This window comes from Lepus europaeus, chromosome 15 (assembly GCF_033115175.1).
Source record: "Lepus europaeus isolate LE1 chromosome 15, mLepTim1.pri, whole genome shotgun sequence".
Classification (NCBI taxonomy): domain Eukaryota; kingdom Metazoa; phylum Chordata; class Mammalia; order Lagomorpha; family Leporidae; genus Lepus; species Lepus europaeus.
Window position 1 is genome coordinate 70,466,466 of NC_084841.1, and position 27,646 is coordinate 70,494,111.

General features: G+C 35.7%; 1 protein-coding gene across 14 annotated transcripts in view; it reads right to left on the reverse strand.

Moving 5' to 3' along the window:
• Positions 1 to 27,646, reverse strand: part of PPIP5K2 (diphosphoinositol pentakisphosphate kinase 2) — an 87,775-nt gene that overhangs the window by 46,381 nt on the left and 13,748 nt on the right. For 9 of the 14 annotated variants that reach the window (XM_062212345.1, XM_062212342.1, XM_062212338.1 and 6 more), the window contains exons 4-17: positions 25,661 to 25,751; positions 24,256 to 24,341; positions 23,072 to 23,226; positions 20,786 to 20,887; positions 18,718 to 18,879; positions 17,224 to 17,345; positions 15,323 to 15,424; positions 13,344 to 13,430; positions 12,557 to 12,632; positions 12,362 to 12,471; positions 10,911 to 10,996; positions 8,058 to 8,183; positions 7,800 to 7,921; positions 7,367 to 7,549 (exon numbers count right to left, since the gene is read on the reverse strand). In XM_062212345.1, coding sequence (XP_062068329.1) covers positions 7,367 to 7,549; positions 7,800 to 7,921; positions 8,058 to 8,183; positions 10,911 to 10,996; positions 12,362 to 12,471; positions 12,557 to 12,632; positions 13,344 to 13,430; positions 15,323 to 15,424; positions 17,224 to 17,345; positions 18,718 to 18,879; positions 20,786 to 20,887; positions 23,072 to 23,226; positions 24,256 to 24,341; positions 25,661 to 25,751 — 1,610 coding nt within the window. The remainder of the gene's footprint in view (positions 1 to 7,366; positions 7,550 to 7,799; positions 7,922 to 8,057; positions 8,184 to 10,910; positions 10,997 to 12,361; positions 12,472 to 12,556; positions 12,633 to 13,343; positions 13,431 to 15,322; positions 15,425 to 17,223; positions 17,346 to 18,717; positions 18,880 to 20,785; positions 20,888 to 23,071; positions 23,227 to 24,255; positions 24,342 to 25,660; positions 25,752 to 27,646) is intronic. The other 5 variants (XM_062212346.1, XM_062212339.1, XM_062212341.1 and 2 more) reach the window with 2 other exon arrangements.

A 27,646-nucleotide genomic window follows, 5' to 3' on the forward strand; every position in this document is an offset into this window, starting at 1 on the left:
TGTATAATATATATACACATATATAATATATATACATACATATATACATATGTTATATATATGTGTGTGTGTGTGTGTGTATATATATATATATATATATATATAAAAAACTGAGCACCATAGCTATAGTTGCCACAAATCCCAGCATCGCTCAAGATTGCCAGGTAGGACAAGGAGACAGCACTTTCTGTGTCCCACAGCAACAGACATGGCAACAGCCATCAAAAACCCAAGTGTGACTGACACCCAACTCTCTACAGACTAAATACACACACTTTTAGAAGCTCATATCCACTTCAATGTCATACTACTACCTCCACAAACTGCTACAGACTAGACAACTGTGCTCTTATAGACTGTGTGGGCACTGATTACTACTGAAGAAACAGAGATTGGGCCGGCGCCGTGGCTCAATAGGCTAATCCTCTGCCTTGCGGCGCTGGCACACCAGGTTCTAGTCCGGGTCGGGGCACTGGATTCTGTCCCCGTTGCCCCTCTTCCAGGCCAGCTCTCTGCTGTGGCCCGGGGAAGGCAGTGGAGGATGGCCCAAGTGCTTGGGCCCTGCACCCACATGGGAGACCAGGAGAAGCACCTGGCTCCTGGCTTCAGATCAGCGCAGCTAGCCGGCCGCGGCGGCCATTGTAGGGTGAACCAACGGCAAAGGAAGACCTTTCTCTCTGTCTCTCTCTCACTGTCCACTCTGCCTGTCAAAAAAAAAAAAAAAAAAGAAAGAAAAAAAGAAACAGAGATTGAGGTCACCTAGAAGCTAAGCTAAATCAACAAACCCAAGTGAGATCCCACATTTCATCCACATGAAGTCTTTTCCAATGAAACTTACTACATTAAAAAAAAAAAAAAAATAGCAGGGCTGACTATTTTGCCAAACATATGTAAATGTAGGGGCACAGGAAACATGAAGAAACAAGGAAAACTGACACCTCCAAAAGAACACAACAGTTCTCCAGAAATAGATCCTGATCCAAAGGAAACCTATTCAATGTTCAAAAAAGAACTCAGAGTAATGATCCTAAGGAATGTAACGAGATGCAAGAGCATGCAGACAGTTTAAAAAAGGGAGGAAAAGAATAGATGGCATGAATGAGAAATTCAATGAAGAGATGAGAATCACTGAAAAGAAACAAAATAAATTTTGGAGCTGAAAACTTCAATTGATGAAATAAAAAATAAAATTTAAAGCTTCAACAAAAAAATCGATCAAATGGAAGAAAGAATTTCTGATCTGGTGGACAAGACTTTGTAAACAATGCAGTGAGAAAAAAATAAAGAGGAAAGAGTTGTAAGAAATGAAGAAAGCTTATGTGATATATAGAATGCCATTAATTAAGCAAATATTAGTATTATAGGGATGTCTGAAGGAGAAGAGAAGGAAAAATATGAGAACCTACTAAATAAAGTAATAACTGAAAATTTCCTACATCTTGAAAGAGATATGGACATCCAGATACAGGAAGCTCAAAGAACCCCAGCCAGATTTAACCAAAAAAAGATTTTCTCCCAGACATTTTATAATCAAATTGTCAAAAGTTAAGGATAAGTAGAGAATCCCAACGACAGTGAGAGAAAAACACCAAGTTACATATTAAGGGAAAATAAATTAGACGAACAGCAGACTTTTCAGCAGAAATCTAACAGACCAGAAGAGAGTGGGATTATATACTTAATATCTTAAAAGAAAAACTTTCAAACCAACAACATTATATCCAGCAAAACTATCATTTAAAGGTGAAGAAGAAATGAACTATTTCCTAGAGAATAAAAAACCAAGACAATTCATTACCAGATCAGCCTTACAAGAATTCCTGAAGGGAGTCCTACAGTAAAAGTGAACATGAAAATGCATGACAGTACTAAATTCACTGGCAACACAGACATAATCATAATGAATCAACTAAATGACAGGAGTTAGTTCTTATCTGTTAAATTTTTTTTTCTTTTTTTTTTTTTTGACAGGCAGAGTGGACAGTGAGAGAGAGACAGAGAGAAAGGTCTTCCTTTGCCGTTGGTTCACCCTCCAATGGCCGCCGCGGCTGGCGTGCTGCGGCCGGTACACCGCACTGATCCGAAGCCAGGAGCCAGGTTCTTCTCCTGGTCTCCCGTGGGGTGCAGGGCCCAAGCACTTGGGCCATTTTCCACTGCCTTCCCGGGCCACAGCAGAGAGCTGGCCTGGAAGAGGGGCAACCGGGACAGAATCCAGCGCCCGGACCCGGACTAGAACTCGATGTGCCAGCGCCCCAAGGCGGAGGATTAGCCTATTGAGCCACGGCGCTGGCCTATCTGTTTTTTGTTTGTTTTTTGTTTTTGTTTTTTGGACAGGCCGAGTTAGACAGTGAGATAAAGAGACGGAGAGAAAGATCTTCCTTCCGTTGGTTCACCCCCCAAATGGCCACTACGGCTGGCGCACTGCACCGATCCGAAGCCAGGAGCCAGGAGCTTCCTCCTGATCTCCCATGCGGGTGCAGGGCCCAAGCACTTGGGCCATTTTCCACTGCCTTCCCGGGCCACAGCAGAGAGCTGGACTGGAAGAGGGGAAACCGGGACAGAATCCAGCGCCCCAACCGGGATTAGAACTCGGGGTGCTGGTGTCACAGGCAGAGGATTAGCCAAGTGAGCCGTGGCACTGGCCTTTATCTGTTAATATTAAAGCTGAACTTAAATGGACTAAATTCCCCAGAAGATATAGGGTTGGTTAAGTAGATATACAAACAAAATTGAACTTTGTGCTGCCTACAAGAAGCTCACTTCACAGGTAAAAATTTACATAGACTGAAAGTGAAGGGCAAGAAAAAGATATACCATGCAGATGGAAACCAAAAACGAGCAGCATAGGTATAGTCCTATCAGATTAAACAAACTTGAACTCCAAAACTAAAAAAAAAAAAAAAAAAAAGACAAAGTAGGACATTATATGTTGATTACAAGATAATTCTGCAAGAATATATAACAATCATAAATATATATGTACTCAACATAAAGCCATTCAATTACTGCAAATATTATTAGACCTTAAGAGAGAAACAGCCTCCAATACTGTAATAGCAGGGGACTTTAACACTCACTGCCATCAATAGACAGATCATCCAGATAGGAAATCAACAAAGATAAATCAGATTTGAACTATACTATTGAGCAACTGGACCAAACAAAAATTAAAGAATATTTCACCCAACAGCTACAGAATATACATTCTTCTCATCAGCATATGGAACATTTTCTAGGACAGACCACATAATAAGACACAAATCAATTCTTAATAAATTTGTAATAGACTGAATTAAACCACCAGGAATAAACCTAGAAATCAACAAGAATAATAGAAAATTTCTAGATACATAGAAATTACATAACATGTTCTTGAATAACCAAGGGGTCACTCAAGAAATTAAAAATGAAATAAAAAACTTCTTGGAACAAATGAAAACACAACACATTGAACATGGGATACAGCAAAACAGAACGAAGAAGTTTATAGCAGTAAGTGCTTACTAAAAAAAAAGAAGTCTCAAACAATGATCTAAAGATGCACCTCAAGTACTTAGGAAAAACAATCAAACCCCAAATCAGCAAGAGATGAGAAATAAGTATCATAGCTAAATAAATGAAACTGAAAACAACAAAAAAAGAGCAACAGTATGAAAAGTCTAGTCTTTTGAGAAAATAGACAAATCTTCAGACTAACATAGAAAGAAAAAAAACTCATACAATATTAGAGATCAAAAAGGAGACACTACAACAAAAGAACATAAGAACATAGGACTAATATCTAGAATATTTCAGCAACTTAAAAAACTCAACAACAAAATAACCAATCCTATTAAGAAATGGTCAAAGGACCTGAGCAGACACTTCTCAAAAGAAATAAATAAGGCCAATAAATTTGTAAAAAAATGCTCAATGTAACTAGTCATCAGAAAAGTACAAATCAAAACCACAATGAGATACCATCTTACCCCTGTCAGAATGGCTAGTATCTTTTTTTTTTTTTTTTTGGACAAGCAGAGTGGACAGAAGAGAGACAGGGAGAAAGGTCTTCCTTTACCGTTGGTTCACCCTCCTATGGCTGCTGCGGCCGCACACTGCACTGATCTGAAGCCGGGAGCCAGGCGTTTCCCCTGGTCTCCCATGCGGGTGCAGGGCCCAAGGACTTGGGCCATCCTCCACTGCCTTCCCGGGCCACAGCAGAGAGCTGGACTGGAAGAGGGGCAACCGGGACAGAATCTGCCGCCCTGACGGGGACTAGAACCTGGGGTGCTGGCGCCGCAGGTGAAGGATTAGCCTATTGAGCTGCAGTGCTGGCCTAGAATGGCTAGTATTAAAGACAGAAACAAACGATGCAAATGCAAATTAATGTAGTCATTATGCAAAACATCACAGATTTGTTTAAAATATCTAGAAATGGAACTGTCATGTAATCCAGCAGTTCCACTACCGGGTATATACCCAGAACATATGAACTTACTGTATCAAAGTGATACAGTGGCACTGTTCACAATATCCAAAATATGAAATCAACAAATGTGTTTGGCCGGCGCTGTGGCTTAACAGGCTAATCCTCCACCTTGCGGCGCCGGCACACCGGGTTCTAGTCCCGGTCGGGGCACCGGATTCTATCCCGGTTGCCCCTCTTCCAGGCCAGCTCTCTGCTGTGGCCCGGGAGTGCAGTGGAGGATGACCCAAGTCCTTGGGCCCTGCACCCGCATGGGACACCAGGAGAAGCGCCTGGCTCCTGGCTTCAGATCAGCGAGATGCGCCCGCCGCATTGGCCATTGGAGGGTGAACCAACGGCAAAAAGGAAGACCTTTCTCTCTCTCTCTCTCTCACTATCCACTCTGCCTGTCCAAAAAAAAAAAAAAAGAAATCAACAAAGGTGTTCATCAATAGATAACTAAAGAAACTGTAGTACACATACACAATGGAATATTATTTAGCTACTTAAATGAAATGCTGTCATCTACAACAAAATGGATGGAACCTGAAGACATTAGGTTGAGTAAAAAAAGATGCAGAAAAACATAAACATCACACATTCTCTATTTTATGTAGGAGCTAAAATTAAACAATACAAAACTGAATCTCAACACAGAAAGTTGTCTACTAGAGGCTGGGCCAGGTGAGAGGGATAAAAGGAGTTTGGATACAACAAAATAGGGAAGTTGGGTGTGGTTTATTAGCTGTGACAAATACAGCAATATGAGATGTTAACAGGGAAGAGGGAGGAGGGGAACACTTTGTATACCATTTCACAATTTTTGCTTTGTGAATTTGAAATTATTTTGAAAAAACAAAGTTAAAAAGAACTTAATGAAATATTTGTATACAAACCACTCCTCCAAAATAGGGCACTCTAACTAATTTTATGAAGCTAGCACAATCCTGACACTGAAAACAAAGACAAAATAACAAGGCAAAAAAAAGGAATGGGCAACCTAATTCAAAAGCACAGACACAAAACTAATGAAAAATATTAGCAAACTAAAATCAGCAATATATTAAAAATATTTAAAAAGTCAGGCTTATTCTAGGACCCACATTCGGTTCACATTCAACTTATTCTATGATGGTACCAGATAACAGATGTTATAAAATTCAATAAATTTTTACAATAAAAACTCTTACGTAAATAGGAACAGAATGGAATTTCCTTATTTTGAAAAATTTCCCTGCTAAAAATCAACCAGAAAACTTCATAATTAATGAATAAATGTTAAAAGTTTTCCTCTGAGAATATGGGCAAGAAAATAAATGATATTATTACTTAATATTGTTATGAGAGCTTTAAGTATTGAAATAAGGAAAGAAAACAAATTTTAAAAGATTGTAAAAGGAAGAAAAAAATCCTGTGGGTAATCAAAAGATCCAGTTAAATTACCTGCTGACACAGCAGGTAAAGCAGCCACTGGCAGTGCCAGCATCCCATATGGGTGAGTTTGAGACCCAGCTGGATCGGAAGTGGAGCAGCCAGAACTCGAACCAGCATCCATACGGGATGCTAGCACTGCAGGCAGTGGCTTTACTTGCTACACCACAGCGCTGGCCCCTGATCTACTTTCAATTCAGCTCTCTATTATGGCCTGGTAAAGCACTAGAAGATGGCCCAAGTGCTTTGGCCCCTGCACCCACGTGGTAGACCTGGAAGAATCTCCTGGCTTCTGGCTTCAGATCAGCCCAGTTCTGGCCATTGCAGCCATTTGAGGAATAAGCCAGCAGATGGAAGATCGATCTCTCTCTCTCTCTCTCTCTCTGCCTCTGCTCTCCGTTACTCTGCTTTTCAAATAAATACATAAATCTTTAAAAAATGGTTTTTATATATTGAAAGGTTATCCCAAAAAACAAAAAAAACAAAACCCTGCAACAGAGACCACATTGTCATTTATGGAAAAAGTCTGCCAACTCTAAAATAGAATACTACACTATGTAAATAGTCAACAATATGGACAGGCTTCACAAATATAATACACAGCAGACATAAAACACACACAATAATATGAAGCTTAAAAAAACTGTCAAAGTAAATCAGTACTGCCACTATGGAAAACAGTACCTAGGCTGTTCAAAAACTAGAACTGGAACTACCCACAAAATCCAGCAATCCCACTACTGGGTATATATATCCAAATGCAATGAAACCAGCATGTCAAAGACATACATGAACTTCCATGACTATTACATATGATGTCACTTAGATGTGACATCTACAAAAGCTGAACTCAATAGAGTAGACAGAGTAGAATGGTGGTTGCCAGCGTTGGGGGCAGGAAGTGCTTAGATATTGGTCAAAGGAAATAAAACTTCAGTTAGACAGAAGGAATAAGTCAAAGAGATATATTGTACAACTCGATAACTATAGTTAATAGCAATGTATTTTAATTTTAAAAATCCGTAAGAAAGTAGATTGTATTCTCACCACAAAAAATAAGCATGTGAAATAATACATATACTAAATAACTCATTTTAGCCAATTCATAATGTATGTATGTTTCAAAATATCACATTATGCAAAAACAATTATGTACAATTTTCATTTGTCATTTGAAATAAAAAAACTTTTTAAAAAGAGAGCTAAAACTAAAAATGAGACCAGGATGGTTAGAGAGGTATAGTCCAGAAGAGTATTCTGGACTATAAGACTATAGCTCTACGACTATAGCTCTTTCTAGGAGATGGAGAATGTGTTGCAACTGAGAAAGGGCATGCAGGAGCCAGGGTTGTTCCAATATTTGTTTTTTTTTTTTTTTTTTAACCTGGATGGTGAGTATCTGTGTTTGAAAATAAAGTAAGCTCTTAATTTGTTTTATGTACTTTTCTCTGTACATGTAATGGTCCAATATAAAAGTTTGCCAAGACCCACCTTTTCATAGTCTTCAGCAGTAAAATCTCTGTCTTTCTGAAGTATTTCGTGAAGCCTTGCTTTCACACGTTGCTGACAACTGCTCAAAGAGTCACTATCACTATCCAAAAGACCATTCATGTTTGCACTTTTTACCATCTGAACAAGAATGGGAGTAAGCTCTCCTTCTAGAGCTAACAGCCCCTAAACATATTAAATATAAATAGCACAGGTTAAAAAACAGTATGTAAAATAATAACAAAATCATAATAACTACTGTTATATGCCAAATTTTATAATGCAAAGCAATAAATAAGCATTAATTAATAATATAGTTGTGACTGCCATTTTAGAGCTTTAGTTAGAAGTTCCAGATTTGGAACTACTTCCTCAGTAAAAATCTTTTATAATTAAATAGATGAAAATTTTAAAAACCACTTATATTTATTTATACCTTTGCAAAAGCAGCTGCAGTCATCTGTACCCGTCCTTCGTCAGAAGCATAAATTTTGAGGTCATGTCGGTAGGTGCTATGTAATCTAAGTAAACCACAACCAGGAAACCCTGCATAATCTCCTGAAAATAAATCCTCAAATCACTTAAGCTATATTTTTATCTCATTGTATTTCTATATTTTATAATAGCACAAAGTAAATGAAGATTTGAAAAATAAATATAAAATTAATCAATTTAAAGAAAATACAAGATTTACCTTGACCTCCAGGATACATACACCTGAAAGCTCTTCCAAGTTCTTCAGCCTGGACTCTGCCTGCAGGAGTTAATTCTCCTCCCCATTTTAGAACCAGAAGCAAGGATGGTTCTTCTCTTCGGCTGTCTAGAATACATGTGAAAATGTTTTTCTTTAAGTAGATATTCCCTAACATTAACTTCTTCTCTATGCTCTTCTCTGCAGTGGAATTTGGCCCAAAAGAAAACAAAAAGGTTTTATTTCTTGACTCTGCTTATCTGCAGGCTGTAATTTCTGTCAGGAATATCCCTTAATCTACATGTTAAAATGTTACTGAAATTTTAAAATCTCTTCCATACTTTACAAAGAAGGCTCTTAATTTTCTGGAGGAAAGTACTGCTTCTCTCTTTTATGTTCTTAGTGATTTAGCCAATATATTTAATTTAGTTGCTCTACTATCAGCGAGATTAAGAGTTCTTTTATCTGTCCTCATATCAAGTGCCTTCGGGAGTGCTGTGACATCAAAGGAAATGTATGCTAGCTGAGGTGAAGAAGATATACAGGTTATGATGGGCAATCAGCGATTTGCATAATTTTTCAGAAAACATGCAATGATGGATACCAGCATTTATTTTAATTAAAATTTTATGCAAACAACAAAATGTAGTCACGGGCAACTTTTAAAATTTGGAATTGTGGAACCTCTCTACATCCCAGATCAGTCTTCTGTCAGATGAGAGATCATAAATTCATGAATTTCTGTACTTAATTCTGACCTGCAAATTTATATTGGTTTCAAGATCTGTGTTACATTTTGGAAACACAGGTAATTTAAAAACAAGCATCTTGGCACTGAAAGAATTTAATGGTGACTCATTAAAAGTGACAGAAACTCAACTTTCCCTTGGGCATGCTAGCAGTTGCGTGAGCGAACTTTACCAAGCTGGCCAACACCAGCTTCATGTTAGGAAGGACTGTTAGTTGCCGATTTTGTAAAAAGTATATTTGTTTATGGAACATTTTTTATTATAAGCACTGATAAATGAAATTAACCTGTATTGGTACTAATCACAAAATGTGATCTCAAAATGCAACATTAATATACTGAAAGTTGTTTTAACATTTAAAATAACCATTCGTTTACTTCTATTTTTGTCACTAGAAATAAAGCCACTGTGAATATCTCTAAAGATCAATCTTTTTATGAACATATCTACTTCCTTAGGATATATTCTTATAAGTAAAATTAAGTTCAAAGCATAGGAAATTTAGTTGAAGTTTTCCTTTTGTTGAAATTTATTTTCAAAAAGTACAATTTATACTTCTACCAGTGGTCTGAAACCCTGATGCAATGCACGCTCATCAGCATTCTTTATTAGCCCTTTGGAAAAGAAAAGAGTAAGAAAACACTATGGCATTATGAGGTAGGAGACATTATTATAGGTTGAGCTTCCTTCACCTGAAATCTGGAATCCAAAATGTTCCAAAATCTAAAGCTGACACGATGCCAAAAGTGGAAGATTCCATACCATGAAGCTGTTTATTTTGTGCACAAAATTTATGAAGAAATACTATATAAAAATTGACCTCTGAATCGTTAAGATTTAGGTTTCTTAGCAGAATGACTTCTACACATCCAAGAAACATGAAATTACTGGACAGGGGAGAGAATGCCTTGAGAAAGTGTGACAGCGTGATCATTTTGCCATTGGTGGTGGTACCTTCTGCTACCTTTGGGCTTCAGCTGAAAGGACAGAAATTCTGATACTCAATTTCCATTAATGTCATTCTCATAACTCCCTCGGAAATAATAAGACCTGGCATTTTAATACATTAGAATTCCTAGATGTATCTCCTGCAACAAATTTCACAAAGCAACCTGAAACCTTAGAAATACCTTTCTAGGAGCCATTTGAAGTAGAATCTATTTCAATGTATCTCACTCTAATTTCTATCTTGCACTTGACCACTTATTACTTCATATTATTTGCTTCATTCAATGTCTTCTGGAACTCATCCAAAAAGTGTTAGGCACTTACTAAAACATGGTATTGTATCATCTTCAAGCTATGTGTATAAGGTATATATGAAACATTAATGAATTTTGTGTTTATACTGGGATCCTTTTCTCAAGATAACTAAGGTATAGGGTGAATATTCCAAAATCTGAAAAAAATCCAAAATTTGAAAGACTTCTGGTTAAAGGACACTAAACCTACATTACTGTATCATCATGATTTTACTAGCCAACTTTATTTCTTTTCATGAGATGACCTCTAACTCCTGCCCATTTTTTTTTGAAAAGGTAAATGAATTTTTGGATTCATGTGTAGACTGCTTTTAGGATATCAATCTTAATTTAAATGCTTGTTCTGATTTATTGGGTAGAGAAAAATATCAACTTATTTTTAGAAACACATTGATCCTGTCTTTTTTCATATAATCCTTAGATATTTATTGAGTTTTCTTGCTGTTTATCATTTTTTTAGAAACACATCGATTGTGTATTTTTCATATAGTCTTTGGGTATTTGTTGAGCTTTATCTTCCTGTATACTCTGCCAACCCCTATTAAAGGAAGAAGAGGGGCCCAATAAAGAACACTATCTAAATAGTATTTGAAACAATCCCAGAGTAAAAGGGAAGTCCTAAGAAGTTTTCAAAATAATAAAAGCTACCCTGAACTTAAAAGATAAAGATCAAAATCTATCCTTTAGGATAGAAGGCATAGTTTAACAAAATTCCACTTTATTTTTCATTTATTTAACATGTCTATCCCTAAACTGTTAAGCAGTAGGTGATCCAAAGGTAGTCAACAATGAATAGCGAGTCAATGTATATATGTAAAATCCAGCAAGCATTAAGAATGACATACCTTCCTCTTCACTAGATGTTTTAGGACAACCATGAGGGAGATAAGTCAGCTGAACCTTACGATTTATTCCAGAAAAATGGCCATACCTGAGAAATAAAAGAGCAAACAAAACAGACAATAGTCAGTAACTACTGATATGATTCCCTAAAGAAAAACTGAAATCTATGTGGAGAAAAATCAATTCACACACAATAATATATCTTGCTATTTCTAACTGCCTTACTGAATTCAAAATTGCCTAGCAGAGAATGTATAGTCATTCTAAGCACATTAAAAACAAGGTACAGAGGCCTGGTTATAAAGATACTGATGAGGTTGCCTGCATCCCATACTGGTCTCAGCCCCGCTCCTGATTCCATCTTCTGGCTAATATGTACTCTGGGAGACAACAAGCAAGTTACTGGTTCAAGTTCCTGCTACCTATGGAGGAAACATGGATTGACTTTTCCATTCCTGGCTTCAGCACGGCCCAGCCACAAGCACTGTGGGCATTTAGGTTGTGAACCTGTGGATGGGAGCTCATTAACTGTCTCTTTGTGTCTCTAAGTCCGTCAAATAAAAAATAAAAAATATATATACCTTCTTTCTTTTTTTTTTTTTATTTTTTTAATTTTTGACAGGCAGAGTGGACAGTGAGAGAGAGACAGAGAGAAAGGTCTTCCTTTTGCCGTTGGTTCACCCTCCAATGGCCGCCGCGGTAGGCGCGCTGCGGCCGGCGCACCGCGCTGTTCCGATGGCAGGAGCCAGGTGCTATCCTGGTCTCCCATGGGGTGCAGGGCCCAAGCACTTGGGCCATCCTCCACTGCACTCCCTGGCCACAGCAGAGAGCTGGCCTGGAAGAGGGGCAACCGGGACAGGATCGGTGCCCCGACCGGGACTAGAACCCGGTGTGCCGGCACCGCAAGGTGGAGGATTAGCCTAGTGAGCCGCGGCGCCGGCACCTTCTTTCTTTTAAACAAAAGTTGGCAAATTCTAAAGACATTATAAAGTGCAGAAATACATGAAAATATAAATGTATACATGTCTAAAAAGTACAGGAAATCAGATTATATGTGGTCAATATGTAAATATGTAATATGTAAGTATTTAATAAGAATACTGTTAATAATATTGGTGGATGAAAGTTTAACTTGATTTAACCACAGTTCAAACCTTTTTTATTTAAATGGCATTGAATCTGTGGTCAAATTAGCAATGTAGTCTTCATTAGAACTAGTACTTCCTGGGAAACCCAAATCTGATATTCTTTTTTAATCTCATTCAAATTAAAATTAAAACTAAAACAATAACCTTCAATACAACAATCTGACAATGGTTTTTCACTCATTCCTCCTTAGCTACAGTGGTAGAGAGCCAAAGGATCACTGCAGGAAATTACAATGGAAAGTCACACATATAAACAGAGAGAACTGCCAGCAGTTTACAACTCAGGGTTTCAAAAAGACACTTACATTTCTAGTACCGTCTTAAGTTGTTCAAGTTTTGACTTGTTTTCTTCAATTTCAGAATCATTATTTTGCCCCAGCTCTGTAAGAAGTTGCCTTGCAATATCTAGCACCTCCTATAAAAATAAAATAAAGAATTGAATTTTTATGTAATTTCACCATTGAAAACTTAAAAGTCAACAAGAGAGCAAATATACTCACCTGTAATTGTTTTGGCTTTTTGAGTTTTAATTTCCCTGATTTATATCCATCACACTTTTCAAAGAGGTCAAAAAATCTTAAAAAAAGGACAGAGCAATGTTAGTCATTTACAATCATTAATGTTACTACCATACATTTAAACTAGTAAATAACAATTAGTGATAGATATGAGACCAGAACTTAAGGTCTATGGTTCCCAGTACTGTGCATCCTTGATCACTACACCACATAGCTCCTCTAGGTTTATAAATAAAATTTAGTACTTTTCTAAACCATATCTAATAATCATATTAATTTTAAATAATTTCTAAAGGTGGAAAGTGAATGCTAAATTATTATATTTTTGAAGTCACTGCATATGCATTAAAAAACATCTAGTTTCTACTTCATGATTCAAGTTTTCAAATTCTATATTCCCCAAATCAAACACTGAATAGAAGTAACAGGAACTTTCATCCTAATTTTCTCTAGAAGGTTGACAGGTTAGTGACTATAAGAATGCAACTCAAGAGAATGATAAACCAGGATTAAATAGGATAACTTTATGGCAATAAATAAAAGCCATGTCAGATTATGAAACTTATGGATACTGCCAAAATAATGTTTACTAAAATACACCAATATTTGAAATGAACTTTGTATGCATTTTTATATGGTTTAGATGTTGATAGCCAAGAAACAGCCAAGGCAAAAGTCTTTCTATATAATGTATTAACCAAAAGAGCTTATCACTTTATCAGAAATCTTAAAAGTATATGAGTACTAAATTATTCCACTTAAAACATACTTTTGATGCCTGACTTCCATTTTCATTTTCTGTTTCGGTGTCCGATCCCCATGACGTATGACAGCTATGACACATCTAAGTTCCATCCTAAAATGAAAAATAAAAATATATATATGCCTTGAATTCTCTAAAATGAGTTGTGCTGTATAAGATAGATTAATACAGTATCTAATCATTCATTTAGAGCCACCTTTTATCATTAAAGGTTCTTTCCCATGGAGAACAGAATGTACAGCAATCCAGTCTTAATTTTATTTAATAAGTACTTAAAAGAATATAAGAAACTGGAGGGCGGAAGGATAGGTGATATTAAGGTACATAACACTCCTCCAGTGATGTCTACACCAACTCTCAGATAAAAGGAAATGGGCTCTGATCCCTGAACTTTATAAAATACAAGCATACTTCAAAGAAGTTCATGCAAAATGGAATTAAAATTTATTTTGCTGTAAAAAATTATGAAATCCATGCAGTTTAAGACTTAGTTTATGTATTTGAAAGGTAGAGCAACAGAGAGAGAGGGAGAGATTGAGACAAAGAGATTTTTGTTCTGTTGGTGCCTTCCCCAAATAGCCCCATGGTCAGAGTTGGGCCAGGCTGAGGCCAGGAGCCAAGAGCTTCATCTGAGTCTACCACGTGGGTGGCAGGAGTCCAAGCACTTAAGTCATCATCTGCTGCTTTCTCAGGTGCATTAGCAGGGAGCTAGATCCAAAGTGGAGCAGCCGGGACTTGAACTGGAGCGCATGTGGGATCTAGTGTCACAGGCAGAGGCTTAACTCACCATGCCACAAATGCCAGCCCCATGCAGTTTTTTATAACACGATTTTTCATGAACTTCCTGAAGACTCTTCATATGCATGGATTTCAAAATTTATTGCACAAAAATAAATATTTTAATCCCATTTGCCATTAACTTTTTCAGGCCCTATAGCATTAGATTGGAATAAACTGAAATTTTATTATACCAAACAAAATTAATTTTACATGATGGCTGCTTTATTTATATATTTGCTATATTTTGCCCATGCTTAAGAAGCACCCTTGAATTAAGAGGTATAATTTAATAGTTGCCAAAGTAGGAACTGCAGAATATACCCCTGCAGGATATTAATAGTTACCAGAATAAATTTTGTGTTAAATAAGTTTGGAAATCTCACTTTAAAAGTGAGATTAGAGGCTAGCATTGTGGTGTAGCAGGTAAAGCCGCCGCCTGCAAAGCCAGCATCCCATACGGGTGCCGGTTCGAGACCCGGCTGCTCCACTTCCAATCCAGCTCCCTGGTAATGTGCCTGGGAAAGCACTAGAAAATGGCCCACATCCCTGGACCCCTGCACCCGCGCAGGAGACCCAAAGGAAGCTCCTGGCTTCAGATCAGCTCAGCTCCGACTATTGTAGCCATCTGAGAAGTGAACCAGTGGATGGAAGACCTCTCTCTCTCTCTGCCTCACTGTAACTCTGCCTTTCAAATAAATAAACAAATCTTTAAAAAAAGATTAGTTTTTCCCAAAATCAGGTCTTCCCAGAATACTTAACATGCTAACGTAAATCTGTGAATGTGAATCATTCAGTCAACTCACCTTGTGCTTCAATGAGTAATTTTCATCAGCAGAATGTCATGAAACACTCTGGTAATACTGGTCTAATTAACTTACCTCAAGATAAAACTTGAGAGTCAAAGTGGTATGACTACTCTGAACCTCTAGGTAAGATACCTGCTGGCACCTCTTTTATTGTTATGCCTTGATTAAGTAGCTCTATAATTATTCAAGCTTATGCCAGGATTGTATTTGTAGCAATATAAAAGTTTTTTACTCTACTGGATTGTTGTAAAAGCATATAATGTATTCATCCATGTTGTAACTGAATCATATGGAGATATACATAGTATTTAACAATTATTCAAGAATTTAATTTTTAATGTAATAGCACAGATTTATGGGGAAATCACAAATTTCTAAATGAAAATAATTCAAACTTACATAGTTCCAGATGTAGTTGGTACAATTGGGATATCTTCAGCTTCTAAAGGTATCGACCAGGGAATATGAAATTGTGGAGCAAGCTCTCGCATTACAATATTTCTTCAAGACAAAAAGAAAAAAAAATAATGTTTTAAAGACAACACTATAGGTTATTTGATGACAAAATGAACTATAAGAGAAACATCAGAGTTAAAATCAATCTATCTCATGATTATATCTCATGTAAAGTAACCTTTGAATCAATCCTGATCAAGAAAAATTATATCAATAGTTCTAAATTAGTATATCAGAACACACTAATGGGTTAAAATATGACATTGTATTCAGATAAATTACTATAATTACTTCTATCTCATTAGATAAATCCTGGAATCCAAGACTGTCTCCTAAAGGTGGTCACTAATCATTTCTTATCAATTTATTGAATATAGCTATTTATTGAATAAAGCTATTTTAAAAATCATGGTCATCTTTAACAAATCACTAATAGGGTTAACAATGAAAACATAGTTAAGTAATTACTTTTAAATTTTGTTTAAATTTAGCTTTTATTCATTTTAAAATTTACTAAATTGGAGATGTTCAAAAATCTGAGTCATACTGTAAAATATTTAATAACTGAGTCAGCTTTTAAAGTGTGAGTTTTCTTGTCTCATATACTTTGTCTTAAAAATGTCTTAAAAATAATTCTTCCTATGCTTTATAACATCTGCATCAAGGTATAAAGAAAACAGGTTGTGGGGTAGGCCATGGTGGTACACAAGTTTAACCTGTTGCTTGCAATGCTGGAATCTCATAGTTGATTGCCAGTTCAAGTTCCAGCTGCTCTGCTTCCAATGCAGCTCCCTGCCAGTGTGCCTAGGAAGGCAGTAGAAAATATCCCAAGTAGGTGGGTCCCAGACATCCACATGGGAGACCATGATGGAATTATAGGCTCCTGGCTTTGGCCTGGCCTAACCCCAGGGATTGCAGTCAACTGGGGAGTGAACCAATGTATGGAAGATTTTTCCCTCTCTCCCCCTCTGTCATTCTGCCTTTCCAATAAAATAAATCTTTAAAGAAAACAGGCCAAAGAATATAAAAGTGGCATTTATATATGTAATAATTTCTTTTACATTCACTTGACAATCCTATATCTTCAAGTAACACAGGCTTGCAGAAACAATGTCATGCCAAAGAATCCTGAATTCCAAATATTTCTATAGCCTAGTTACTTGTTTAATGAATGCTAATTTTCTACCATTAAACAGGAGAATGAAACCTCCTATAACAAACAGATAATAATAAATAACAAAGAGATCAAATCTAACTATAACTATAGAGCAAAACATTGGAGGATATTAATAGTCATGTTACAGCATCTGTAAATCTACAAAGTTAAAATATCTATAATCCTTCATCTATAACTGATCATAGCTTAATGTAACAGGTCTTTGATAACCTGAAGTGTAATACAGGATCCGGCACAGTATTCAGGGATGTCATCTTATTAACAGTGATTTTCATTACTCTAGAATGCTTAAAAACTTTCACCACTTAATGCTAAAAATTATGTGATTTCTCGGGGCCAGCACTGTGGTGCAGTGGGTTAATGCCCTGGCCTGAAGCGCCGGCATCCCATATGGGTGCTGATTCAAGACTCGGCTGCTCCAGTTCTGATCCAGCTCTCTGCTATGGCCTGGGAACGCAGTAGAAGATGGCCCAATGTGCACCCATGTGGGAGACCTGACAGAAGCTCCTGGCTTCAGATCGGCGCAGCTCCGGCTGGTGCGGCCAATTGGGGAATGAACCAGTGGATGACTTTCAAATAAATAAATAAATGTATAAAAATTATGTGAGTTCTTAATAACTAGAATGCCAAGTTAAAGAGAAGAAAAACAAATTTTAAAAATTCTTACCCAAGTATTTTTGCACAATCATCATAATACTTCATGGAATTTTTCACAAAACTGAAGCCATTGACATCACAGACATAGGACTGTCCATTGGCCCGTAACAAATCAAAGCCACAAACTGTTTGCTATTTAAAATAAATAATAAACTTTAAAGTTTTTATTTAAATCATTATGATTCATGCTTTTCCACTTTACTTAGAATATATCAAATTCTAATATGCCTGAAAATGTATTATTATTGCATGTTGATCTACTTCACAGTAAGTAGGAAATGAAAGACATTACGAATTTGTAACTTGACTACTCTGAAGACATACATTCTATGATTATTTAAGCTCTTTATCTTGATGTAAATATAAAATAACACATAAGAGATGAGAAAGGACAAAAAATTATATCACAAAGTTTTTCAATTAACATTTAAATAAAAAACAAAAGCAAACTACTTAAAGGCTCTAATTAATAAATTTTACACTAGTAGAAATTTTATCACTGTAGTCCCCCTAATAAAAAAAGGAAAATTAATTTTTAAAGACATATCTCAGAGGAAATTTCCAATTATCCCTGTAAATCTTTTATGTGCTGACAACCACGTTTATAACTACCTGTAACAAATTTGCTTTATTTGGGGGAAGAAAATGGTTGAAAGGTATAAATTTCCTGATCTGTTTCTAACAACTTTCTGATCTTTACATTTTATGTTCAAATCATCATGCATTAGGATAACATGATTCTGAGTCGCAGTTTTTGGAATCCTGGCATAGTAAAACATCTCATAGAAATCTATTAAAACATATTTACAGGCTAACATGCCTTCCATGAAAGAGATTCAAATTATTTTAGAATATAGATTATTTATTACTTATAACCAGTAATACTATTATATTCTGGCCTTTCAATTTTAGATCCAAGGCAAAATTTCATAAAAGTAAAATGTGTCCTTTATTGAATGCAAGCTGTACTATTTCCATTTAAAATTTTTGCTAAAAGTAGTTAGATAAAAACCTAGGAACACAGATTGAGTAAATTAAATAGACAGAAGCAAAAAGTTTTACAAAATGTCTTTATTTTGCTTTCATGAACATATTTTATCATATTAATCCAAAGGATTGACTGCCAGGGCTTAGAACACTGAGGTGACAAAAACTGTTATCAATTTTGTGAAAGTAAACTTTTAACCAGTTTTGAATAATATGTTAGACAATACCCCTAAACACTGGTTAGTTGAGTTATTCTCTATTTCTGACAAAACTTCCTTTTATAGAATGTGTACAGAAAGAATATATTGGCACTATAAGAATACAACATATACAACGTTAGCATTACAAGACTCCCTCAAAAAAAAAAAAAAAAAAAAAAAGCACAAACTGTTCAGATATCCTAAGTACTTTCTCAGCTTATTTCTCCAATCATCAACCCAAATATGATCTTTTCCTCAAAAAAGAAAATTAAAATTCTTTTTTCACAAGAGTCTGCAGGGCTCATATAACAACTTACCTTAAAAGCAAGACAGACTTTCCAAGCAATTAATTTCTCTCGTGCATTGAGAATGACAGGGTATCTGACTTCTTTTCCTTCACTATCTCTTTCCACCTTGCCGTCAAGCGCCGGAGATTTCCGAGCTTCAGCATGCGCATAATCTGGACCCACTGTATAAACCTTTCACAAGTGTTAAAGATATGTCTGTGTGTGCATGTATATTTATATATGCAGGAATCAAATTCAAAGGAAAAATAATCATAAAAATACTTCAGATTCCAGACTACTGGAGAGACAGATCAATCTTCCTGTTTTACATGCCAATATTTTCAATAAAATGATAAAAAGTTATATGTCAAAACCAGCAGTTTCATTCTGTATAGAAAACTACTATATTGAGCATTAAGAAAGAAAATCAAGAAGGCCGGCACCGTGGCTCAACAGGCTAATCCTCCACCTAGTGGCGCCGGCACACCGGGTTCTAGTCCCAGTCAGGGCGCCGGATTCTGTCCTGGTTGCCCCTCTTCCAGGCCAGCTCTCTGCTATGGCCCAGGAGTGCAGTGGAGGATGGCCCAAGTGCTTGGGCCCTGCACCCCATGGGAGACCAGGATAGGTACTTGGCTCCTGCCTTCGGATCAGCGCGGTGCGCCGGCCATGGAGGCCATTGAAGGGTGAACCAACAGCAAAGGAAGACCTTTCTCTCTGTCTCTCTCTCTCACTATCCACTCTGCCTGTCCAAAAAAAAAAAAAAAATCAAGAAACATAGTGAAGTTTCATTCTCTACAGAAAATGATTCTACTAAGCTTTCAGAGGGAATACCAAGAAGCATATGCTATGATCACCCTCAAATTGTTTTAGTTTAACAAAGGAGAGATACAAAGATTACAGAAGGAAAACACTGCCAAAAACAGATTTAAAAGAGCAAAAGGCATGAATCCGAATGCAGACAAGAGAAGGAAAGGCATTATGAACAGAGGTAACAAACCCAAAGCACAGAGGCAATGACGCAAAGTGAGATATTCAGGTTAGAGTAAGCTATCTGATATAGTTTATATACTATAAGAAATGAAACCTGTAACAGCAGACTATGAAATAGCTTGCATACCAGGCTTATGAATCTGGCTATTATCCTATGATCAATGAGAATCGAGCAGAGAATTTTTAAGGATATGTTCATGATTATATTTATACTTTAAGAAGAATTCCATTAGACAAAGACTAGTTGAAGTAGAGCGATTAAGGCTTTCTTTGTCACTAACTGAAATCAGATATTTTTTATCATATTATAGTTGTCTCAGATCTCAAAACATCAACACTAATCATTGCTCATAAACTGTGGTACTATGTCTATGCAACCATTCCAAGGTCCAGGTTGAGTGTCCTTAATCCGAGCATTCAAAATGCTCCGAAATCCGAAATTTTTGAGCAGCAACCTGACTCTCAAAGTTTCAAATTTCGTGGTATTTTGATTTTTGGTTTCTCAGATTAGGGATGCTTAATCTGTGTCAAAATATTTACAATCCAATTTTGTGATATAATGTTATGTATGTTTCTTTAAAAGGACATTAAATAGTAAAATATCAAGGATAAGTCTGTCACCACAAGGTCCACAGGCTTCTGACTGCCAAATTGTTTATGGCAGAAACAGAACAAAAATAGCTGATCAGAAAGAGATCCAGACTAGAGGTTAAATAGCTAAAGCATTACCACCGAAATAACTGAAACTCAAAACAGAAAATCAAAATCTATATATTCCCTGGTTCAATTTATAATTTTTCAAAAAAAAACAATATGCATTCAGAAGAAACCATACTTCAGATTTTGAATTTTGATCTTTTCCTCAGCCAGCAATATGTTACAAGGTACTCTCTCATGATGTTGGACAGCACCAGTCCCAAATCCCAGTCAGCCACACATGATCACAATAGTTAACAACTAACATGCTACAGTATACTGTACTGCTAAGCTGTAACGTTTGACCCATAGGTGTACTAAATGCATTTTCAATGCACAACGGATGTATTGGCACACAATGCCATAGTTACAAGGATCACCTGCACTTAAAATGTTCTTTAATCTAGCTTACCTTAACATCTGTACCATCTGTGGGCATAAACTCTTCGTATATATATGAACCTGTTTTTCGTACATTGCTTTCTGGGGAATAAACACTACTTCTACTGCCAATCTGAAAATAAAAGATGTTCACTGATATAAAAAATTATTTCTCATTTTTATAATATTTATTTCCCATCTATTTCTACCTTAAGAGTTTTCAAATAAAATTTTCTTAAGCCACAAATATTTAATAATACTTAATACCAAATGTGGCCCTATTATTACCCTCTGTTGTCTCTGTAACTTACTTATAAGTTAAAGAGCATAAAAATATAAATATTAAAATCATGCTTCTAAGATTCATCCAAGTTACTGTATGTAATTCAAAGTATGTTCACTTTAACTACCATTGAATTTTTTTTTACTATATAAACACATCAGAATTTATCCATTCTTCTATCAATGTATTCTTAGGTTGTTTTTCAACTTTTGGCTATTTCAACAATGACAGATTCAATTCCTTACAAGTGTCACCATGGCAAATGTGTGAAGAGTGTTTCTTAGATACATACTAGTAGTGGAATTGCTAGGGGATAGAATATGCTCACATTCAACTTATAAAGATAAAGCAGTATATAAAAATTTTGGCATTAACAATTTAGTTTTAACATCCTACTATTCTTCATCCTTGTCTGTATTTGTAACTGTTAAATTCTTCAATATTTGTCACTCTAATGGCTATTAAAATATTACCTCATTGTGTTCTTAATTTTTTATCTCCAGAATTTTGATACACTGCTAAATTATGTTGCTAAGAGGCTACACTAATTTGCATCCTTGCCAAAAATATTTGGGTTTATGTTGTTTGTTTTCCTACTATTCTGAATATGTTTTATGATGTTTGCTAATACATATATTTTAGATTGATAAGCACTTTATTTTATAACAAGTGCAAATAAGCATATTTTCATGTATGTACAATTTATTAGTATTGTTTTTTCTGTGATCCCTTTAAATATTTTTTTAAAAAGATTTATTTTATTTGAAAGGCAGAGTTACAGAAAAAGACTGATCTTCCATCTGCTGGTTCACTGTCCAGATTGCTACAACAGCCAGGGCTAGGTCTGGCCAAAGACGGGAGTTTCTTCCGGGTCTTCTGTGTGGGTGCAGTAGCTTAAGCACTTGGGCCAGTTTCCACTGCCTTCCCACATACATTAGCAGGAAGCCGGATTGGAACTGTAGCAGCTGGGACTTGAACTGGTGCCTCTATAGGATGCCGGCATCACAGGTAACAGCTTAACCACAACACAATGCCAAAACACCAGCCCTGCTATTTTTCTTTTTAAAAAATATTTTTTATTTATTCTAAAGGCAGAGCAACAGACTTACACAAAAACATACACAGAAGTTATTTTCCATCAGGTGGTTTACTCCCCAAATGCCCACAACAGCCAGGGCTGTGCCAAGTGGAAGCCAGAAGCCTAGCATTCCATTCAAGTCTCCCACATGGGTGACAGAAACCCAGGTACTTGATCCATCATCTGCCACCTCTTGCAAGATGTAGGAAGCTGGATCAGAAGCAGCTTATCTGGGACTTGAAGTAGGCACTCTAATATGGGATGTGGGTGTCTTAAGTGGAGGTTAGACCTGCTGAGCCACAATGCCCTTGACTAGTTTTCTGGGCCATTTTTCTAAAAGACTGATGACCTTACCTAAATTTCTAGGTTGACAGAAATACAAATGAGAGGTAGAAGAAAATATGTATATTCTAGAGGTAGGTATTTTACTAAAAATTAAACAGCTAAGGTGGAGTACATGTTTAACACAGCAGTTAAGTTGTTGCTTGGGGTAACTGCATCCTAAATTATCAGAGTGCCTGGTTTGAATCCTGGGCCCTCCACTTGTGATCCAGCTTCCAGGTAACACACATCCTGGGAAGGTACAGGTTATGACTCAAGTACTTGGGATTGAGTTCTGGGATCCTAGGTTCAGAGAGGCTCAACCCTGGCTGTTGTGGGCATTTGGGACGAGAACCAGCAGATAGAAGATCTCTCTTTGCCTATCTTTCTGTCTCTCTGCCTTTCAAGTAAAATCAAAATTAAATAATTAACAAAAAACACAAAGTTTTGCTTTTCTAAAAACATTTGCTATCAGTCTTACACATTTACCTCCATGTGATACATTTTCAAGAGTCCAATATTGAATCATAGTTTTATTAAATACTTGGTTACTTCTAATAAAACTGACATTACTTTTAATGAAATGCACACAATATATGAAGAACAGCAGTGACAGGAAGGTTACAGAGGTTTACCTTCCTAAAGAGTCTTTGACTTCCGCCACCAGCAGATGTGGGGTAATAAATGTAAACGTTGTGATCTTCTGCACTGACCGGCTTTTCTACAAAAGGCTTTTGGAAAACCTCCCCATTTACTTCTACGTGATCTTCTCCTTCAATCAGGCTGCACTCTAGACATCAAACAACAAGGAAAGTTACTACTGCATTACATCATCCAGATAACAAATCATTATTGTTGAGGATTTTTTTTTTTTCCAAGGAGACCACAAAGAAAAGTAAGCTTGGACAATGTACTAATGTGATTTTAATTAAACATATGTATGCGAACAATACATAGAAACATTTAATGACATACACAACATTAAGGACTATAGTTGTTTGTCAAAATCTTATGGACTTGCCATTTCACACTGCCACATCACAGAACCCAAACTTAGATATGAAACAATGCCATCAGGAAAAACTGAAAACCCCAGACCGCCACTATGTTCTGTGAATATGGGTCCCAGGGAACATGAAATTACTTAAGTTAGAAAATTAATCTATACACACAGTAAGCAAGCAATCTAGTCAGGAAATTAATTTTCACAACTACACAAATGAGAAGAGTTCCCAGTTTCAGAAAATAAACGCTGTCACTAGTTTTTCAAAAAATGTTGCTTTAAGGTCATCAAAACTCCCCAAAATACTAAACACTAACAGAATATTAACTCTTAAGCATTTATTTTGCTCTATACAGTAAGCTATGTAAGCTACATATTGCTGATACACTATTTTGTATGACCAGGAAAAACGAGTTAAGGGTACTATGAAATATTAATAAGAGGCAGTATTTTAATATTCCTAATCATCAGATATCCAGTGTGACACTGCAAGAAGTCACTAATACATAACTCATTCATCACAGATAAATCACTTGTTTAGCCCTAATCAGTACTTTACTAATAATCATGTAATTTCAAAATCTTTTGATTCTTAGAGGTACGTCAAATATAGACCAAAGAAAAGTAGCATCAAGAACTAAACTGTCAGCCTTTTATCTCAGTCTCATATTTTAATCAAATACAAAGCTTGTTTATTTAATATTAAAAAAACTGAATACCATGAATTCCTTAAATTCTTCCCACTTAATTACTGAAAGAAAATGCTCACAGCATGTTGAGACAAAAGGCAGCTTGCTTAAAATTTCCTACTCTTACCTTTGGGATTATTTGGGTCACGGTTCAAAATTGCATAACGAGGAAGTAAAATACCTTCAGCTTGAAGAATACTATATACTTCTCTCCTGAAGAAAAAGTAAATTATCCTTATTATTTTATTGCTTTTTCACAATGATTTTATTACTGTACTTTTCCTAAAGCACATTACTTTTGTTGTACTTCTAAAAAGGTTGTGTATATTAAGCTTTTCAAAAAAATGTCATTTTAAATATTAAAAAATATATTCTAAAGAAACATTCGGCAATGAAAACTTTTTGTGGCATAATAAAATACTAGTTTTTAAAACTGAGAATGTAAATACATAAAAAGAAATGGTTAAATGATGTTGATACATCACAATGACAGAATAGAATTCAACTATTAAAAACTATTTGTTCAAATGATAGTGACCTGAGTAAATGTTCACAGTAAAATAACAGAAAGGTGATTCTAATTTTGTTAAATATGAGTGTATATGAGTGGTTAATATAGTGGCAGGATTAACAGCTTTCTTCATGCTTTTATCTTGCAAACTTCTTAAATGAAGATGCATATAACAGACATAAATATTCATTAATATGTAAATCTAGGAAAATGCTTTAAATTTTTAGATTTTTTAATGTTACTCCCTAAAAGACAAGAAAAAAACAGAAAAAAACTATAGGGTTTTTCTAAAGTATTTTTAGATGCATATACGTAATTTCATATTGTAATGGTAAGGAAAAAGAAGCTGCTGAAATAATACAAATAGCTATGAATGTGAAAAATTACATGAAATACACTCATATTTTATAATTTCTTTTAGAAATCCATGATTTTGGCTTGTTGAATGAATATTAACATATACAGTGGAATATATTTCAAATTGAGTATACTATATTATTAAAAAATAATTACGATAAAGTCCTAAATTCATTCTAAGTCATATCATGGATAAACTGTTCATAATTTTCAATGGTTCAGTAGGCTTTAGAAATTAAACAAATATGGCATATATCCTTATCCAAATATTGAGGAACTACCTGTGACTTTGGGTTAATTAATTCATCTTCATGTTTCTCAACTTTCTTCATCTAAAAGTAATATGCAGACACCTATTTCTGAGTATGAATATACTTCAAATAGTTTATTTTGGTACAAAAATTTGTGAAATTATTCATCTGAAGACATTCCAAAATATTCATAGAAAATTATGAAAATACTGTGCATAAAGTTTGCAATTGTTTTGCATCAAAATAAGCTCATCTTTTAATTCATTTTATCCATAAACATTTTGATGTACCCTCCTATTATTTTCTAACTATAATGAATTAACTTATGTGAAAACACCTGATTTAATGTCAGCATACAGTAGGTACTAAATGTTAACTTTCCTTCCCTTAATTCAGTCAACTTTATCACTCACCTATCTTGTATGAGATACTGCATGTTCAAGTCATTGATTACAAATGGATTCCTGAGTTTTGCATAGGCAACTGCTTTGTCCAGTGGAAATCCTAAGAACACATATTATTAACATACTCTGTACAATATCAAGGTAAGTTGACATCTATAGCTTTATCAACCTGAATTGATGCCACCTTTTATAAAAGAATAATTTCATTATGCATAAGAATTATCATTCATAAATGGTATGGGATACTATATAAACAAACATTGATTTCACTTATACTATTAAATCTATTTCCTAATTTCACTGATAAGGCCCAGTGAGCCAGGGGCTATACAAGTATAACCATATTTACAGCACTGACATGTGAATGAATGCCTGACTATTCAGCCACCTACCATGGGGTATGATTACCTATAAGATTATAGAAATAAATCTTTATATAAATAAGTGTATCAGAATTATGTGATTTCAAAAGCCTACTTTATATATAACTTCTTCATTAGATATTTTCAAGTCTATATATACATATAAATCAGCTAACATTCAAAGAACTTATGCACTTTTAAAAATAGCAGCAAAAGCAAAAATTACTTGACATGCAGTAGACATTCAAAATATAAAATATTTTATGCTAGGACAATGTTAAGAAAACATAAATGAACTCTCCAAAATTTCCAAGCTTTGGTATAATTACTAATGTAATGAAAACAAATCCAATGGTAGATGTAAAAAGAGGCCTAAAATTTTTAAAGAACTTTACTCTCTATATGGACAGTAAAAGCCTCAAATTTTATCCATCAACACTCATTATTAAGGGAGGCAGTAAACTACAGCAGTCATTAGAATCAATGTTCAATATTGGTTCCATCTTTCACTAGCTGTATGACCTTGGGCAAATTTATTTAACATCCCTGCAAGCCTCCAATTCTTGCTATAAATGAGTTTAATAATCAACCTTACCTAGTATGGATTTTGAGCAATTAAATGAGTGTATATAAAGCACTTAGTATGGTACGTGGCATAATAAGTGCTCAGTATACGTTACCTATTATTCCTTAAGTGAAAATATTTTAGTGAACATGTTATCCTTAATTGAACATTTTAATGACTATCTGTGGACAAGATAAAAAAATCAGCAGGCACGTACAACTTTAGGATTTAACTACAGATATTTAAGTATGTCTTTGAAGACACTATATTTTGTAGTATTACCAGAATAGTTAGGAGAAGAAAGTATTTGAGGATATTAAAGTTTAAAAAACAAAATTTTTAGGGGATGGCACTGTGGCATAGAGTGTAAATCTGACACCTGTAACATCCCATATGGGCACTGGTTTGAGTTCCAGCTGCTCCACTTCCAATCCAGCTCCCAGCTAATGGCTTGAAAAAAGTAGCAGAGGATGGCACAAGTGCTTGGGTCCCTGACACCCACATGGGAGACCCAGAAGGAGCTCCTGGTTCCTGGCTTCAGCCTGGCCCAGCCCTGGCTGTTGTGACTATCTGGAGAGTCAATCAGCAAATGGAAGATATCTCTCTCTCTTTCAAATAAATTAAAAAAAAAAAATTGGGGGGTGGCCAGCACTGTGGTACAGCGAGTTAAAGCCCCAGCCTGTAGTGCTGGCATCCTATATGGGTACCAGTTCGTGTCCCGGCTGCTCCTCTTCCAATCTAACTTTCTGCTATGGCCTGGGAAAGCAGTAGAAGATGGCCCAACTCCTTGGGCCCCAGCACCGGCATGGGAGACCTGGAGGAAGCCCCTGGCTCCTGGGTTTGGATCAGCTCAGCTCTGACCATTGCGGTCATTTGGGGAGAGAACTAGGGGAACTGAAGACCTCTCTCTCTGGCTCTACTTCTCTCTGTAACTCCTGTTTTCCAAAATCAATAAAATATTTAAAAAATATTTTTAAAGCTATGATCAGTTAAACAAGATTTATTCTTAGATCCACCCTTAGTTGTAAATATTTAAATAGCAATACTCTATACCAAGAATCAACTGGC